This window comes from Oncorhynchus keta, chromosome 23 (assembly GCF_023373465.1).
Source record: "Oncorhynchus keta strain PuntledgeMale-10-30-2019 chromosome 23, Oket_V2, whole genome shotgun sequence".
Classification (NCBI taxonomy): Eukaryota; Metazoa; Chordata; class Actinopteri; order Salmoniformes; family Salmonidae; genus Oncorhynchus; species Oncorhynchus keta.
Window position 1 is genome coordinate 10,408,974 of NC_068443.1, and position 16,623 is coordinate 10,425,596.

The window sequence follows — 16,623 nt, forward strand, 5'->3', positions numbered from 1 at the left end:
CTCTCTCTCCCTGACCACACTCCCCCTCTCTCTCTCCCCACCACACTCCCCCTCTCTCTCTCCCCACCACACTCCCCCTCTCTCTCCCCCCCACACCCCCCCCCCTCTCTCTCTCCCCACCACACTCCCCCTCCCTCTCCCCACCACACTCCCCCCCCTCTCTCTCTCCCCACCACACTCCCCACCACACCCCTCTCTCTCTCCCCACCACACTCCCCCTCTCTCTCTCCCCCCCACCCTCCCCCTCTCTCTCTCCCCACCACACTCCCCCTCTCTCTCTCCCCACCACACTCCCCCTCCCTCTCCCCACCACACTCCCCCCTCTCTCTCTCCCCACCACACTCCCCCTCCCTCTCCCCACCACACTCCCCCTCTCTCTCTCTCCCCACCACACTCCCCCTCTCTCTCCCCCCCTCTCTCTCTCCCCACCACCACACTCCCCCCCTCTCTCTCTCCCCACCACACTCCCCCCCTCTCTCTCTCCCCACCTCACTCCCCCTCTCTCCCTCCCCACCTCAATCCCCCTCTCTCTCTCCCCACCTCACTCCCCTCTCTCTCTTTCCACCCACCCTCCTCCCTTTCCCTCTCCCTCCTTCCACCCACCCCTCTCCCTCTCCTTCTTTCCACCCACCCCCTCCCTTTCCCTCTTTCCACCACCCTCCTCCCTCTCCCTCTTTCCACCCACCCTTCTCCCTCTCCATCCTTCCACCCACCCCCCTTCCTCCCTCCCTCCCTCTCCCTCCTTCCACCCACCCCCTCCCTCTCTCTCTTTCCACCCACCCCCTCCCTCTCTCTCTTTCCACCCACCCCCTCCCTCTCTCTCTTTCCACTCACCCCCCTCCCTCTCCCTCTCTCTGTCCCCAGGTCTGAGGAGCTCCCTACAGAGGATGCAGCTGGAGTACGTGGATGTTGTGTTTGCAAACCGGCCCGACAGCAACACTCCCATGGAGGGTGAGTGACCTGGCAGAGATGGAGTGGGGTCTGAGACTGGCAGAGATGGAGTGGGGGCTGAGACTGGCGGGGATGGAGTGGGGGCTGAGACTGGCAGGGATGGAGTGGGGCTGAGACTGGCAGGGATGGAGTGGGGGCTGAGACTGGCAGGGATGGAGTGGGGGCTGAGACTGGCAGGGATGGAGTGATGGATGGTATTGTGGTTGGTTTACTTTGGCACTCATTTTGTTTTGCTTGCACACACAGACATTCACATGCACAAGCAAACAAACACAGGCATGTACACACACTCCATGTCTGTCTGTCCGAGTGCATCACACAGTTAACTAGCTAGGGATTCCACATAGACTACATCTCTCTATAACCCCCTTCTCTTTCTTGGAGTGAAACTACTGTTCTGTCTATGTTCTGATCCTTCTCTCTCCCTCCGCCCCAAACAAGCCACCAGGGGGCCAGACCAATCTGTCATACTTACAGTACACAGCATGAGCCTGTCACCCAGAGTCGCTGATGATTGTGAGACGGGCCCTACGGCAGAAATGTTCTAAAAAAGATCGCTAGACTGTCTTTGCCCTACAGCCAACACCAGACAATGCTGTCTCATCAGATGTACCCACACCATACCAGATACAATACTCATAGATTGGCTGATTGAGAGACAGACATGGAAGGATAGGTGAGCAGGGCAGTGAGAGGACAGACGGAAAGACAGACAGACGCCCACACATACTTTCTCTCGCACACACCCCCAGCTGTGATACCATAGGCCATATTATCACTGCCTTTCAATACTAGCACATTGACTGATTCACTACATGTATCATGGTTGTACATCATGTGATATTCATCACTACATTAAAGTAAATTGCTGTCATCAATCATCATATAGAAGGTCTGTCTCCTTAATCAGCTGTTGAAGCAAAACAAGGTGATTCACCCATAAAATCCACAGGATTACTGTAAATCACATGAAACAGGTTAACCCACTATCTACACACTAGCCTCCCCTCCCAACACATGAAACAGGTTAACCCACTATCTACACACTAGCCTCCCCTCCCAACACATGAAACAGGTTAACCCACTATCTACACACTAGCCTCCCCTCCCAATACATGAAACAGGTTAACCCACTATCTACACACTGGCCTCCCCTCCCAATACATGAAACAGGTTAACCCACTATCTACACACTGGCCTCCCCTCCCAATACATGAAACAGGTTAACCCACTATCTACACACTAGCCTCCCCTCCCAACACATGAAACAGGTTAACCCACTATCTACACACTGGCCTCCCCTCCCAATACATGAAACAGGTTAACCCACTATCTACACACTGGCCTCCCCTCCCAATACATGAAACAGGTTAACCCACTATCTACACACTGGCCTCCCCTCCCAACACATGAAACAGGTTAACATGACTCTTAATTCATTTTAGGAGATAACCCTCAGGTTTTCTGTAGATTGGTCAATATTAGTGGGGGTTCTTCTGAGCTTTAAACGTCAAGAGCTTCGTTCTATATATGGTACAGGAGGCTCGAGTTGTTGTTAGCAGCGAATAATTACATGATATTGTGAGAGATTTCTGTGTGCCTAATGAAATCCCCATGGATGATATTATTCAGGGGGGAATGTGCTGATTTCTTTTGAGTGAATCTATTTATTTTCTAATTGTTATTGTATTTATATGTCTGCGCCAGTGTGTGTGTGCGTGCGTGCGTGCGTGTGTGTGTGTGTGTGTGTGACTACTCACGTCCCCCCTGGGGGTTGGCTAGGTGAGGTCATTTGTAAAAAGCATATTTTTGTTACTATCACTCTCTCCTCCTTTCTTTCATTCTTCTATTCTTCTCTTCCATATAACATATACATCTACATATATATAGATATATATATATAGATATACATCTACATATATATAGATATACATCTACATATATCATATACATATATATGAAAAACATATATACATATACATCCACATATATATATATATGACCCAACTCCAGCCATTTTAATAATATTGATATTATGTATATATATAGCCACTTTAAACAATATATATATGTTAGATATACATCTACATAGATATACATCTACATATATATATAGATATACATCTACATATATATATAGATATACATTGACATATATACATGTGTATGTAACAAATAAATTTGATACACATATATATATAGTAGTTTTGGAATATATATATATATACATATCACTGCATTGTCGGAACTAGAAGCACAAGCATTTCGCTACCCTCGCATTTAACATCTGCTATGTGTATGTAACAAATAAAATTTGATTTGATTTGATTTAGATATACATCTACATGTAGATATAGATATACATATAGATATAGATATACATATAAATATAGATATACATATAGATATAGATATACATCCACATATATATACATATATATACACATACATACAGTGCCTTGCGAAAGTATTCGGCCCCCTTGAACTTTGCGACCTTTTGCCACATTTCAGGCTTCAAACATAAAGATAAGAAACTGTATTTTTTTGTGAAGAATCAACAACAAGTGGGACACAATCATGAAGTGGAACGACATTTATTGGATATTTCAAACTTTTTTAACAAATCAAAAACTGAAAAATTGGGCGTGCAAAATTATTCAGCCCCCTTAAGTTAATACTTTGTAGCGCCACCTTTTGCTGCGATTACAGCTGTAAGTCGCTTGGGTGATGTCTCTATCAGTTTTGCACATCGAGAGACTGAATTTTTTTCCCATTCCTCCTTGCAAAACAGCTCGAGCTCAGTGAGGTTGGATGGAGAGCATTTGTGAACAGCAGTTTTCAGTTCTTTCCACAGATTCTCGATTGGATTCAGGTCTGGACTTTGACTTGGCCATTCTAACACCTGGATATGTTTATTTTTGAACCATTCCATTGTAGATTTTGCTTTATGTTTTGGATCATTGTCTTGTTGGAAGACAAATCTCCGTCCCAGTCTCAGGTCTTTTGCAGACTCCATCAGGTTTTCTTCCAGAATAGTCCTGTATTTGGCTCCATCCATCTTCCCATCAATTTTAATCTTCCCTGTCCCTGCTGAAGAAAAGCAGGCCCAAACCATGATGCTGCCACCACCATGTTTGACAGTGGGGATGGTGTGTTCAGGGTGATGGCTGTGTTTCTTTTACGCCAAACATAACGTTTTGCATTGTTGCCAAAAAGTTCAATTTTGGTTTCATCTGACCAGAGCACCTTCTTCCACATGTTTGGTGTGTCTCCCAGGTGGCTTGTGGCAAACTTTAAACGACACTTTTTATGGATATCTTTAAGAAATGGGTTTCTTCTTGGCACTCTTCCATAAAGGTCAGATTTGTGCAATATACGACTGATTGTTGTCCTATGGACAGAGTCTCCCACCTCAGCTGTAGATCTCTGCAGTTCATCCAGAGTGATCATGGGCCTCTTGGCTGCATCTCTGATCAGTCTTCTCCTTGTATGAGCTGAAAGTTTAGAGGGACGGCCAGGTCGTGGTAGATTTGCAGTGGTCTGATACTCCTTCCATTTCAATATTATCGCTTGCACAGTGCTCATTGGGATGTTTAAAGCTTGGGAAACCTTTTTGTATCCAAATCCAGCTTTAAACTTCTTCACAACAGTATCTCGGACCTGCCTGGTGTCTTCCTTGTTCTTCATGATGCTCTCTGCGCTTTTAACGGACCTCTGAGACTATCACAGTGCAGGTGCATTTATACGGAGACTTGATTACACACAGGTGGATTGTATTTATCATCATTAGTCATTTAGGTCAACATTGGATCATTCAGAGATCCTCACTGAACTTCTGGAGAGAGTTTGCTGCACTGAAAGTAAAGGGGCTGAATAATTTTGCACGCCCAATTTTTCAGTTTTTGATTTGTTAAAAAAGTTTGAAATATCCAATAAATGTCCTTCCACTTCATGATTGTGTCCCACTTGTTGTTGATTCTTCACAAAAAAATACAGTTTTATATCTTTATGTTTGAAGCCTGAAATGTGGCAAAAGGTCGCAAAGTTCAAGGGGGCCGAATACTTTCGCAAGGCACTGTATATACATATATATACAGATATACAGTGGGGCAAAAAAGTATTTAGTCAGCCACCAATTGTGCAAGTTCTCCCACTTAAAAAGATGAGAGTAATTTTCATCATAGGTACACTTCAACTATGACAGACAAAATGAGAAAAAAAAAATCCAGAAAATCACATTGTAGGATTTTTAATGAATTTATTTGCAAATTATGGTGGAAAATAAGTATTTGGTCACCTACAAACAAGCAAGATTTCTGGCTCTCACAGACCTGTAACTTCTTCTTTAAGAGGCTCCTCTGTCCTCCAGTCGTTACCTGATTTAATGGCACCTGTTTGAACTTGTTATCAGTATAAAAGACACCTGTCCACAACCTCAAACAGTCACACTCCAAACTCCAGTATGGCCAAGACCAAAGAGCTGTCAAAGGACACCAGAAACAAAATTGTAGACCTGCACCAGGCTGGGAATTATGAATCTGCAATAGGTAAGCAGCTTGGTTTGAAGAAATCAACTGTGGGATCAATTATTAGGAAATGGAAGACATACAAGACCCCTGATAATCTCCCTTGATCTGGGGCTCCACGCAAGATCTCACCCCGTGGGGTCAAAATGATCACAAGAATGGTGAGCAGAAATCCCAGAACCACACGGGGGGACCTAGTGAATGACCTGCAGAGAGCTGGGACCAAAGTAACAAAGCCTACCATCAGTAACACACTACGCCGCCAGGGACTCAAATCCTGCAGTGCCAGACGTGTCCCCCTGCTTAAGCCAGTACATGTCCAGGCCCGTCTGCGGGGAAGAGATGTTGTTGCCTAACCTCACCACCTGGGGGCGGCCCGTCAGGAAGTCCAGTACCCAGTTGCACAGGGCGGGGTCGAGACCCAGGGTCTCGAGCTTGATGACAAGCTTGGAGGGTACTATGGTGTTGAATGCCGAGCTGTAGTCGATGAACAGCATTCTCACATAGGTATTCCTCTTGTCCAGACGGGTTAGGGCAGTGTGCAGTGTGGTTGAGATTGCATCGTCTGTGGACCTATTTGGGCGGTAAGCAAATTGGAGTGGGTCTAGGGTGTCAGGTAGGGTGGAGGTGATATGGTCCTTGACTAGTCTCTCAAAACACTTCATGATGACGGAAGTGAGTGCTACGGGGCGGTAGTCGTTTAGCTCAGTTACCTTAGCTTTCTTGGGAACAGGAACAATGGTGGCTCTCTTGAAGCATGTGGGAACAGCAGACTGGTATAGGGATTGATTGAATATGTCCGTAAACACACGGCCAGCTGGTCTGCGCATGCTCTGAGGGCACGGCTGGGGATGCCGTCTGGGCCTGCAGCCTTGGAGGTTAACACGTTTAAATGTTTTACTCACCTCGGCTGCAGTGAAGGAGAGTCAGCATGTTTTCGTTGCAGGCCGTGTCAGTGGCACTGTATTGTCCTCAAAGCAGGCAAAAAAGTTATTTAGTCTGCCTGGGAGCAAGACATCCTGGTCCGTGACTGGGCTGGTTTTCTTCTTGTAGTCCGTGATTGACTGTAGACCCTGCCACATACCTCTTGTGTCTGAGCCGTTGAATTGAGATTCTACTTTGTCTCTATACTGACGCTTAGCTTGTTTGATTGCCTTGCGGAGGGAATAGCTGCACTGTTTGTATTCGGTCATGTTACCAGTCACCTTGCCCTGATTAAAAGCAGTGGTTCGCGCTTTCAGTTTCACGCGAATGCTGCCATCAATCCACGGTTTCTGGTTAGGAAATGTTTTAATCGTTGCGATGGGAACGACATCTTCAACGCACGTTCTAATGAACTCGCACACCGAATCAGCGTATTCGTCAATGTTGTTATCTGACGCAATACGAAACATATCCCAGTCCACGTGATGGAAGCAGTCTTGGAGTGTGGAATCAGCTTGGTCGGACCAGCATTGGACAGAACTCAGCGTGGGAGCCTCTTGTTTTAGTTTCTGTCTGTAGGCAGGGATCAACAAAATGGAGTCGTGGTCAGCTTTTCCGAAAGGAGGGCGGGGCAGGGCCTTATATGCGTCGCGACAGTTAGAGTAACAATGATCCAAGGTTTTTCCAGCCCTGGTTGCGCAATCGATATGCTGATACAATTTAGGGAGTCTTGTTTTCAGATTAGCCTTGTTAAAATCCCCAGCTACAATGAATGCAGCCTCAGGATGTATGGTTTCCAGTTTGCAAAGAGTCAAATAAAGTTCGTTCAGAGCCATCGATGTGTCTGCTTGGGGGGGAATATATACGGCTGTGATTATAATCGAAGAGAATTCTCTTCTCGTGCACCTATGAGTTTAAGACAGTATTAACACAATATTAACAGGGCCACAAATGGAAACACAAACAGATAAAGATGAAAAGACAGTCAGACAGGTTGACAGGTTGACAGGCTGACAGGTTGACAGGCTGACAGGTTGACAGGCTGACAGGTTGACAGGCAGACAGGTTGACAGGCAGACAGGCAGACAGGTTGACAGGCTGACTGTCAGACAGGCAGATAGGTTAACAGGTTGACAGGCAGACAGGTTGACAGGTTGACAGGCTGACAGGTTGACAGGCTGACAGGTTGACAGGCAGACAGGTTGACAGGTTGACAGGTTGACAGGCTGACAGGTTGACAGGCAGACAGGTTGACAGGTTGACAGGCTGACAGGCTGACAGGTTGACAGGCTGACTGTCAGACAGGCAGATAGGTTAACAAGTTGACAGGCTGACAGGTTGACAATTTGACAGGCAGACAGGCTGACAGGCAGATAGGATGACAGGCAGACAGGTTAACAGGTTGACAGGCAGACAGGTTAACAGGTTGACAGGCAGACAGGTTAACAGGTTGACAGGCAGACAGGTTGACAGGTTGACAGGCAGACAGGTTGACAGGCAGACAGGTTAACAGGTTGACAGGCAGACAGGTTAACAGGTTGACAGGCAGACAGGTTAACAGGTTGACAGGCAGACAGGTTTACAGGCTGACTGTCAGACAGGCAGACAGGTTGACAATTTGACAGGTTAACAGGTTGACAGGCAGACAGGTTAACAGGTTGACAGGCAGACAGGTTAACAGGTTGACAGGCAGACAGGTTAACAGGTTGACAGGCAGACAGGTTTACAGGCGGACAGGTTGACTCATCAAAAGAAGCATAAACAGGGTTTTTATCCATCCATCTATCCCTCTTTTTCCACCCACCCACCAACCCTCCATCCCTCCCTCCCTCCCTCAGCAGCACAAATAAAACCATATTTTCAGTCCTCTAAACATATCCAATTAATTCACAACACTGTGTATGGAGCCTCTGTATCTATATTCCTGTATCTGTCTGCCCTGGCTTAGTCATTCAGAGAGAGAGATGAGGGGGAGAGAGGTTGAGATAGATAGAAGGGTAGAGGGTGGAGTCATTCAGAGAGAGAGATGAGGGGGAGAGAGGTTGAGATAGATAGAAGGGTAGAGGGTGGAGTCATTCAGAGAGCGAGATGAGAGGGAGAGAGTTTGAGATAGATAGAAAGAGGTAGAAAGAAGGGTAGAGGGTGGAGTCATTCAGAGAGAGAGATGAGGGGGAGAGAGGTTGAGATAGATAGAAAGAGGTAGAAAGAAGGGTAGAGGGTGGAGTCATTCAGAGAGAGAGATGAGGGGGAGAGAGGTTGAGATAGATAGAAAGAGGTAGAAAGAAGGGTAGAGGGTGGAGTCATTCAGAGAGAGAGATGAGAGGGAGAGAGGTTGAGATAGATAGAAAGAGGTAGAAAGAAGGGTAGAGGGTGGAGTCATTCAGAGAGAGAGATGAGGGGGAGAGAGGTTGAGATAGATAGAAGGGTAGAGGGTGGGTTCCAAGAGAAAGAAAGAGAGACAAATGTGTCCACAAGTGAGGTGTCTGTCCTTGGTTTGTCCTCCTATAAGCCACAAAGGTTGCCAGGCAGGATAGATGCCTCAGTCCCTGTCTCACCCCAGCTTTATTGTGATGGCTTACTGCAGTAGGAATCTCAAGGACAGGCGTCTCGCTCTGTTCACAAACACCTGCGTGGAAGGATAAGGCTTAAACTATCACAGATTCCCCCGGTACTGCTGCTCATTCCCTTCTAGGCGTCACTGAACTGGATCATTACCACCGACCCCGGACTGTCTTCTCTCATTACGCACACCTGGTTCCCATTCCCCCTGATTAGTATGTGTAGATATGTGCCCTCTGTTCTCCTTGGTCCTTGTTGATTTTTGTTCCATGTCCATTGGTCTTGTGAGTACCTGTGCTCTGTTCTATCGCCTTGTGTGTTACCGTGTTAGTGTGTACAACGGGTCTGTCCCTGATTGTTGTTACGGGTCTGTCCGTGGTTTTGTCCTCCTATAACGGGCCCCAAACGGGTTGCCACGGGGCAGGATAGATACGGGTCTCAGTCCTGTCTCACCCCACGGGCTTTATTGTGATGGCTTACTGCAGTACGGGTCTCGCCCCCGTGTAATTACGGGTCTCGTCCCGTGTATTGGGGTCTCGTTCCGTGTATTGTTCTACGGGTCTCGTCCGTGTATTGTTATTACGGGTCTCGTCCGTGTATTGTTGTTACGGGTCTCGTCCGTGCTCTGTCGTCCCGTGTATTGTTGTTACGGGTCTCGTCCCGTGTATTGTTATTACGGGTCTCGTCCAGTGTATTGAACGGGTCTCGTCCCGTGTATTGTTGTTACGGGTCTCGACCCCGTGTACTGTACGGGTCTCCCCAGTGTATTGTTATTACGGGTCTCCCAGTTCCCCTACGGGTCTCGTCCCGTGTATTGTTGTTACGGGTGTAGATATGTACGGGTCTCGTCCCTTACGGGTCCGTCCCGTGATTTTTGTTCGGGTTCGTCCGTGTATTGTTATTACGGGTCTCGTCCCGTGTATTGTTATTACGGGTCTCGTCCCGTGTATTGTTATTACGGGTCTCGTCCCGTGTATTGTTATTACGGGTCTCGTTCCGTGTATTGTTATTACGGGTCTCGTCCCGTGTATTGTTATTACGGGTCTCGTCCCGTGTATTGTTGTTACGGGTCTCGTCCCGTGTATTGTTATTACGGGTCTCGTCCCGTGTATTGTTGTTACGGGTCTCGTCCCGTGTATTGTTATTACGGGTCTCGTCCCGTGTATTGTTATTACGGGTCTCGTCCCGTTTATTGTTATTACGGGTCTCGTCCCGTGTATTGTTGTAACGGGTTTTCGTCCCGTGTATTGTTCTTACGGGTCTCGTCCCGTGTATTGTTGTAACGGGTCTCGTCCCGTGTATTGTTCTTACGGGTCTCGTCCCGTGTGTTGTTCTTACGGGTCTCGTCCCGTGTATTGTTGTAACGGGTCTCGTCCCGTGTATTGTTGTTACGGGTCTCGTCCAGTGTATTGTTATTACGGGTCTCGTCCCGTGTATTGTTCTTACGGGTCTCGTCCCGTGTATTGTTGTTACGGGTCTCGTCCCGTGTATTGTTATTACGGGTCTCGTCCCGTGTATTGTTCTTACGGGTCTCGTCCCGTGTATTGTTGTTACGGGTCTCGTCCCGTGTATTGTTATTACGGGTCTCGTCCCGTGTATTGTTATTACGGGTCTCGTCCCGTGTATTGTTATTACGGGTCTCGTCCCGTGTATTGTTATTACGGGTCTCGTCCCGTGTATTGTTACTACGGGTTTCGTCCCGTGTATTGTTCTTACGGGTCTCGTCCTGTGTATTGTTGTTACGGGTCTCGTCCCGTGTATTGTTATTACGGGTCCCTACGGGTCTCGTCCCGTGTATTGTTACGGGTCTCGTCCCGTGGTTATTACGGGTCTCGTCCCGTGTATTGTCTATTACGGGTCTCGTCCCGTGTATTGTTGTTACGGGTCTCGTCCCGTGTATTGTTGTTACGGGTCTCGTCCAGTGTATTGTTATTACGGGTCTCGTCCCGTGTATTGTTATTACGGGTCTCGTCCCGTGTATTGTTATTACGGGTCTCGTCCCGTGTATTGTTATTACGGGTCTCGTCCAGTGTATTGTTATTACGGGTCTCGTCCAGTGTATTGTTATTACGGGTCTCGTCCAGTGTATTGTTATTACGGGTCTCGTCCCGTGTATTGTTGTTACGGGTCTCGTCCAGTGTATTGTTATTACGGGTCTCGTCCCGTGTATTGTTATTACGGGTCTCGTCCCGTGTATTGTTATGACGGGTCTCGTCCCGTGTATTGTTATTACGGGTCTCGTCCCGTGTATTGTTATGACGGGTCTCGTCCCGTGTATTGTTATGACGGGTCTCGTCCCGTGTATTGTTATGACGGGTCTCGTCCAGTGTATTGTTATTACGGGTCTCGTCCAGTGTATTGTTATTACGGGTCTCGTCCCGTGTATTGTTCTTACGGGTCTCGTCCAGTGTATTGTTATGACGGGTCTCGTCCCGTGTATTGTTATGACGGGTCTCGTCCAGTGTATTGTTATTACGGGTCTCGTCCAGTGTATTGTTATGACGGGTCTCGTCCCGTGTATTGTTATGACGGGTCTCGTCCAGTGTATTGTTATTACGGGTCTCGTCCAGTGTATTGTTATTACGGGTCTCGTCCCGTGTATTGTTGTTACGGGTCTCGTCCAGTGTATTGTTATTACGGGTCTCGCCCAGTGTATTGTACGGGTCTCGTCCAGTGTATTGTTATTACGGGTCGTCCCGTGCCCACGGGTCGTTGTGTATTGTTTACGGGTCGTCCCGTGTATTGTTGTTACGGGTCTCGTTCCGTGTATTGTTATTACGGGTCTCGTCCCGTGTATTGTTATTACGGGTCTCGTTCCGTGTATTGTTATTACGGGTCTCGTGTATTTATTGCTCTTTGTGTGTTTGTTTTGGAGCTTCGGCCCCGTCATGTTCATGGCGTACGCTATTTTGGGTAGTGTCATAAAAAAAACTATTTTCGTATTCTTGCGCCTGTTTCCAATCATTATACAACGTGACATCAGTGGGGTGTTAGACAGCAAACAAGCAAACAAACTCACACATAAAGGCAAACACACACACGCAAACACACACACATGCTCAAACACACATAGATTCACACACAGAGACAAACAAACAAATTAAATACACACACCTCAAACCCACTCATCCTTCTGCTTTTGCTAAGTACCAATATTTGTCTGACCTCTGCCCACAGTGTACACAGCAAGCAATCCGTTAACATGAGATATACCCCCCAGCCAGGCCTGGGGTTGGAAAGTAATGACTTGCTGGAACTTTTGAGCCTTAGGGCAGGCCACTGAAAAGGGCATTGTTGTGAAAGAGGGCATATGAAGTGTTGTTTTGTGAGTGTACATCAGGCTACTGTGTTGCTATGGGTATAGGCATTGGCAATCTACCATTACCTTGGAAGCTCAGGTGAACCATTGGCTAAGAATTCATAGAATTTGATGACCAACACACGCCCCCAGCAATCTCTCCATCTCTTTCAGTCTTTATCTTTCTCTGTTTTTCCCCCCCTCTCTCTTTCCCTCTCAGAACAAATGTATTGTTGTTCACGCCTGACATGTTCTCGTCTCCACCTCCCACCTGTTTCACCCACACACTCTGGCTCTCTCTGCTGTATGTAGGCTCGCAGAATGAGCTGCTCATGAAAGGGAATCACTCTTTTTTAAAAATTTTATCCCACTCTGATCTAGGTTCATCTCGCTTTCAACTTCATTAATCTCCCTGTTTTACATTTTATCCTTCAGCATCCTGTTGCAATTGAATTTGTTGATTAGACCACAGGTCTGTAAGGGTATCATTTTATCATCTAAACTCTCTGTGTGATTTCCTTTTCTTCAATATAGGCCTGTTGAGTTGTACTGTGTTATCATCATGCCAATGTATTCTTGTTTTGTTTAGAGAAAGAAAGAAATACAGATAAAAGGAGAGAGGTAGAGAAGGGCAGAGGGTGGATTAAAAGAGAAAGAGAGAGATGTACGTTATTGTATAGCTACCAAATTGCACTGCTTGCCAAGCATAATTGCCCCTTGCGGGACATATTAAGTACGTGGTATTGAATCACATGTTCCAGAGATTCCGGTCTCTCTTGGTTAGACACCTTGTATCCTTGCATTACTTACTCCCATTAATAAATATCAGCTTTCTGGTGCATCTCCACACCACCATGACCCTGCAGTACCACTCTATACCCTGAGGCCAAACAGAACCGACAAAGGTCCACTACGAGAGACTTCTGCTCCATCATCTGTCATCTCTCTCTCTCTCTCTCTCTCTCTATCTCTCTCTGTCTCTGTCTCTGTCTCTGTCTCTGTCTCTGTCTCTCTCTCTCTGTCTCTCTCTCTCTGTCTCTCTCTCTCTCTCTCTCTCTCTCTCAGCTGACTGGGTCTTTTCAGTCTGGCACTGCGGCATTTGGATTAATATTACCTCAGCAAACATTATCTCATATGAAATCTTCCCCTGCACTGGCCATAGAAGGATGGAGGATATATTCTGGGTTTCGTGGTACGAATCCTTTCACCGGTTTCCCTTTTGTTTGTATAGTTTTTTTAAAACTCGCCCCTTTAGCAGCAGGCTTGCTTTCAAATGGCTTCTGACTCGAGCCTTTTGAGAGGTTGTTTGGCGATTATTATTCAATGAGACTGAACTGAATGGATTAATTGATGCACTCAGCTGTGGTATTGGAGCTCGGCGGCAATACAGACATGCAGATGGAATTGAAATGGTCCCTTCATTCAAAATGTCTGTGAAAAAAAAGAAAAGATGACTAAAGTGGCGCAGCATCTCAGTCCTAGAGGCATCACTACAGACCCTGGTTTGATTCCAGGTTGTATCACAACCGGCCGTGATTGGGAGTCCCATAGGGCGGCACACAATTGGTCCAGTGTCGTCCCAGTTAGGGTTTGGCCTGGGGGGGTGGGCTGTCATTTTAAATAAGAATTTGTTCTTAACTGACTTTCCTAGTTAAATAAAAAAAATATATAATAATAATTAAATATAAATGGGTTTGTTTTTTGCGGTAACTTCTTTGTTGTTCTAATATCCCAAACTGACATGTCAGTTTCAGTTTCACCAATGAAGGATTCTAGCTAATGAGAAGTGATCTTTCTGAGGTTGTAGAAGAAGGAGCTGAGGCGCCCTCTAATGTCTCAGAACTACTCCTACAAGTTAGAGTATCTTCATCCTATCAGGTTTCATCTGTGAGAAGGGACGTTCCACTCAAAACACAACCTTCCATGTACAGATGAATGGACCAATCATATAAGGTTGTTGAACGTTTCTTTAGAACATTATTTCCCCTTATTTTTGCTAAACTCTCTTGACTCCCTTCTTCCAGAATGTGGGAAACAGCAACCTACACCTCCACCCCCTCTGTCCCTCCCATATCCCTCCTGTATCCCTCCCGTAACCCTCCCGTAGCTAGCAGGTTTTTAATGTTTTTGTCTCTGCAGAGATTGTGAGGGCGATGACCCATTTGATCAACAATGGCATGTCCATGTACTGGGGGACATCACGATGGTCTGCCATGGAGATTATGGTAAGTAGGCAAATTCTCTCTCAACTCCCAATACGTCAACATCATATTCTCTTCAGCAGTGTGTAGACCTCCACGATCTGTCCACATAATAATTCACTGTAACATGCTTGGGATATAAATGCTTTTGAAGTCTGACATTAGAGAGTAAACAGACATTATAGTGGTTGAAAAGGAGAATGAAGTCTGAAAAGTTCAGGTGCTGTCTGGGAATATCAATACTTTTGAAGTTATGGAAGTTTGGTCTGACATTAACATGAAAAGGTGAACAGAGTCAGCATTGTTCTCACCTTGGTTCTGCCCCTCTTCCCTTCTCCTCTCAATTTTTTTTCAGGAAGCGTACTCGGTTGCACGGCAGTTTAACCTGATCCCTCCGGTGTGTGAGCAGGCTGAGTACCACTTCTTCCAGAGGGACAAGGTGGAGACACAGCTACCTGAGCTCTACCATAAGATAGGCAGGTGTAATAGTAACACCATCTCACAAACTTTTTAGATTTGTCACACTTTGGGACTGCTTTCAAGTGTCCTATAAACGCCCTTGAAATGCACAACCAGGATCAGATTGGTAACAGACTGTGCAGTAGTAGTTCACCCCAAAATGCTAAGTTTGTCAAAAGTGGTCTGATGTCGAGCTGAGTCAATATTCCAAACTGCAAAAGGTAAACTCTTGATACTTTTGTCCTTCAGTACCATGATAATCTGATGATTACCCTGCCTGTCATGTGACCTAACTCCCATGTGCCATTGCAGGTGTGGGTGTGGTCTCCTGGTCACCTCTAGCCTGTGGAATCATCACTGGAAAGTATGAGAATGGCATCCCAGAATGCTCCAGGGCCTCCATGAAGGTACTGCTCGTATCGGCTTGTCCCAACAACATCTGAGGGGATTTATGAATGTCAGCTTGTTCCTCAGGTGGTGTCTAAGACGGCTCTTCTTCCTCTGTTCCAGCCGTACGCCTGGTTAAAGGATAAGATAGTGAGCGAAGAAGGGAGGAAACAACAGGCCAAGCTGAAAGAGCTCACTACCATCTCTGAAAAGCTGGGCTGCACTCTGCCACAATTAGCTATCGGTAAGATATCAGTAACACAAATGCTGAAAAGACAAAGTGGATGGTTTTCACAAAGCTTAGGCTCAAATAGCGTCCTGGGTTTTTTTCCAAGCGAGAAAGTGGCTTGTTTCCACTACTTTCAAGCCTGTAATTGATTTTGGTGATATATTGTGTACCAAAGCCCTCACACATCACTGTAACCTTGACATGAGAGTGGGCTGGTCTTCCTTAGCTCTTCGGAGATTCAATCATTGGTAGGTTTTATTCAGAAGGCCATATTGAGACGGCTCCCATTTAACTTGTGTAACTACATTGTCCAGCAGACAAATGAAAACTATCGCCTGCATTCACTTGATTGTGCCTTAAGGCCTGTAGAGAAAAAAGCTTTCCAGTTCTCTGCCCCTTACTTCATTTTTTAATTCTATTTAACTGAGCAAGGGAGTTAGGATCAAATTCTTATTTACAATGACAGCCTATCCCAGCCAAACAATGCTGGACCAATTGTGCACCGCCCAATGTGACTCCCAATCACGGCCAGTTGTGATACAGCCTGGAATCAAACCAGGGTCTGTAGCAATACCTCTAGCACTGAGATGCAGTGCCTTAGACCACTGCGCCACTCAGGAGCCCAATCACACGCATGGAACGAGCTTCAAAGGGTGCTGAAATTACAGGCGCTCGTCCCTATAATTTATTTTAAAGAAGGGTTACACACTACGATGCCAAATGAAATGGTGGGGCTGTCAATGTTTTGAACCCTAGTTGCACCACACTTTCCCAAACCATCCTGCTGTTCAATGTGTAAATGTCTATTTTTAAAACTGTAGTGCTTTGTGTTTTATGTTATAAATGTGTCTGCAACTTTGTGTGCTGCTATTTTGGCCAGGTATTTTAAGAGATCGTTCATCTCAATGAGACTAACCTGGTAAAACAAAGGTACCCCAAAAAATAGACAAATAACCATGCTGGATGTGGAAGACGACCCTTTACGAGTAATGGAGGGGCTACCTCCATAAGGGACTTGTCCAATAACAAACGTACATTTTCTTTTTCCATTGCAAAATGTTTTCCATTGCATGCCCTGATGAACTCAAC

General features: G+C 46.2%; 1 protein-coding gene across 5 annotated transcripts in view; it reads left to right on the plus strand.

Moving 5' to 3' along the window:
- Positions 1-16,623, plus strand: part of kcnab1b (potassium voltage-gated channel subfamily A regulatory beta subunit 1b) — a 75,524-nt gene that overhangs the window by 54,557 nt on the left and 4,344 nt on the right. For all 5 annotated transcript variants that reach the window (XM_052476313.1, XM_052476314.1, XM_052476315.1 and 2 more), the window contains 5 exons: positions 865-951; positions 14,398-14,483; positions 14,815-14,935; positions 15,231-15,325; positions 15,429-15,549. In XM_052476313.1, coding sequence (XP_052332273.1) covers positions 865-951; positions 14,398-14,483; positions 14,815-14,935; positions 15,231-15,325; positions 15,429-15,549 — 510 coding nt within the window. The remainder of the gene's footprint in view (positions 1-864; positions 952-14,397; positions 14,484-14,814; positions 14,936-15,230; positions 15,326-15,428; positions 15,550-16,623) is intronic.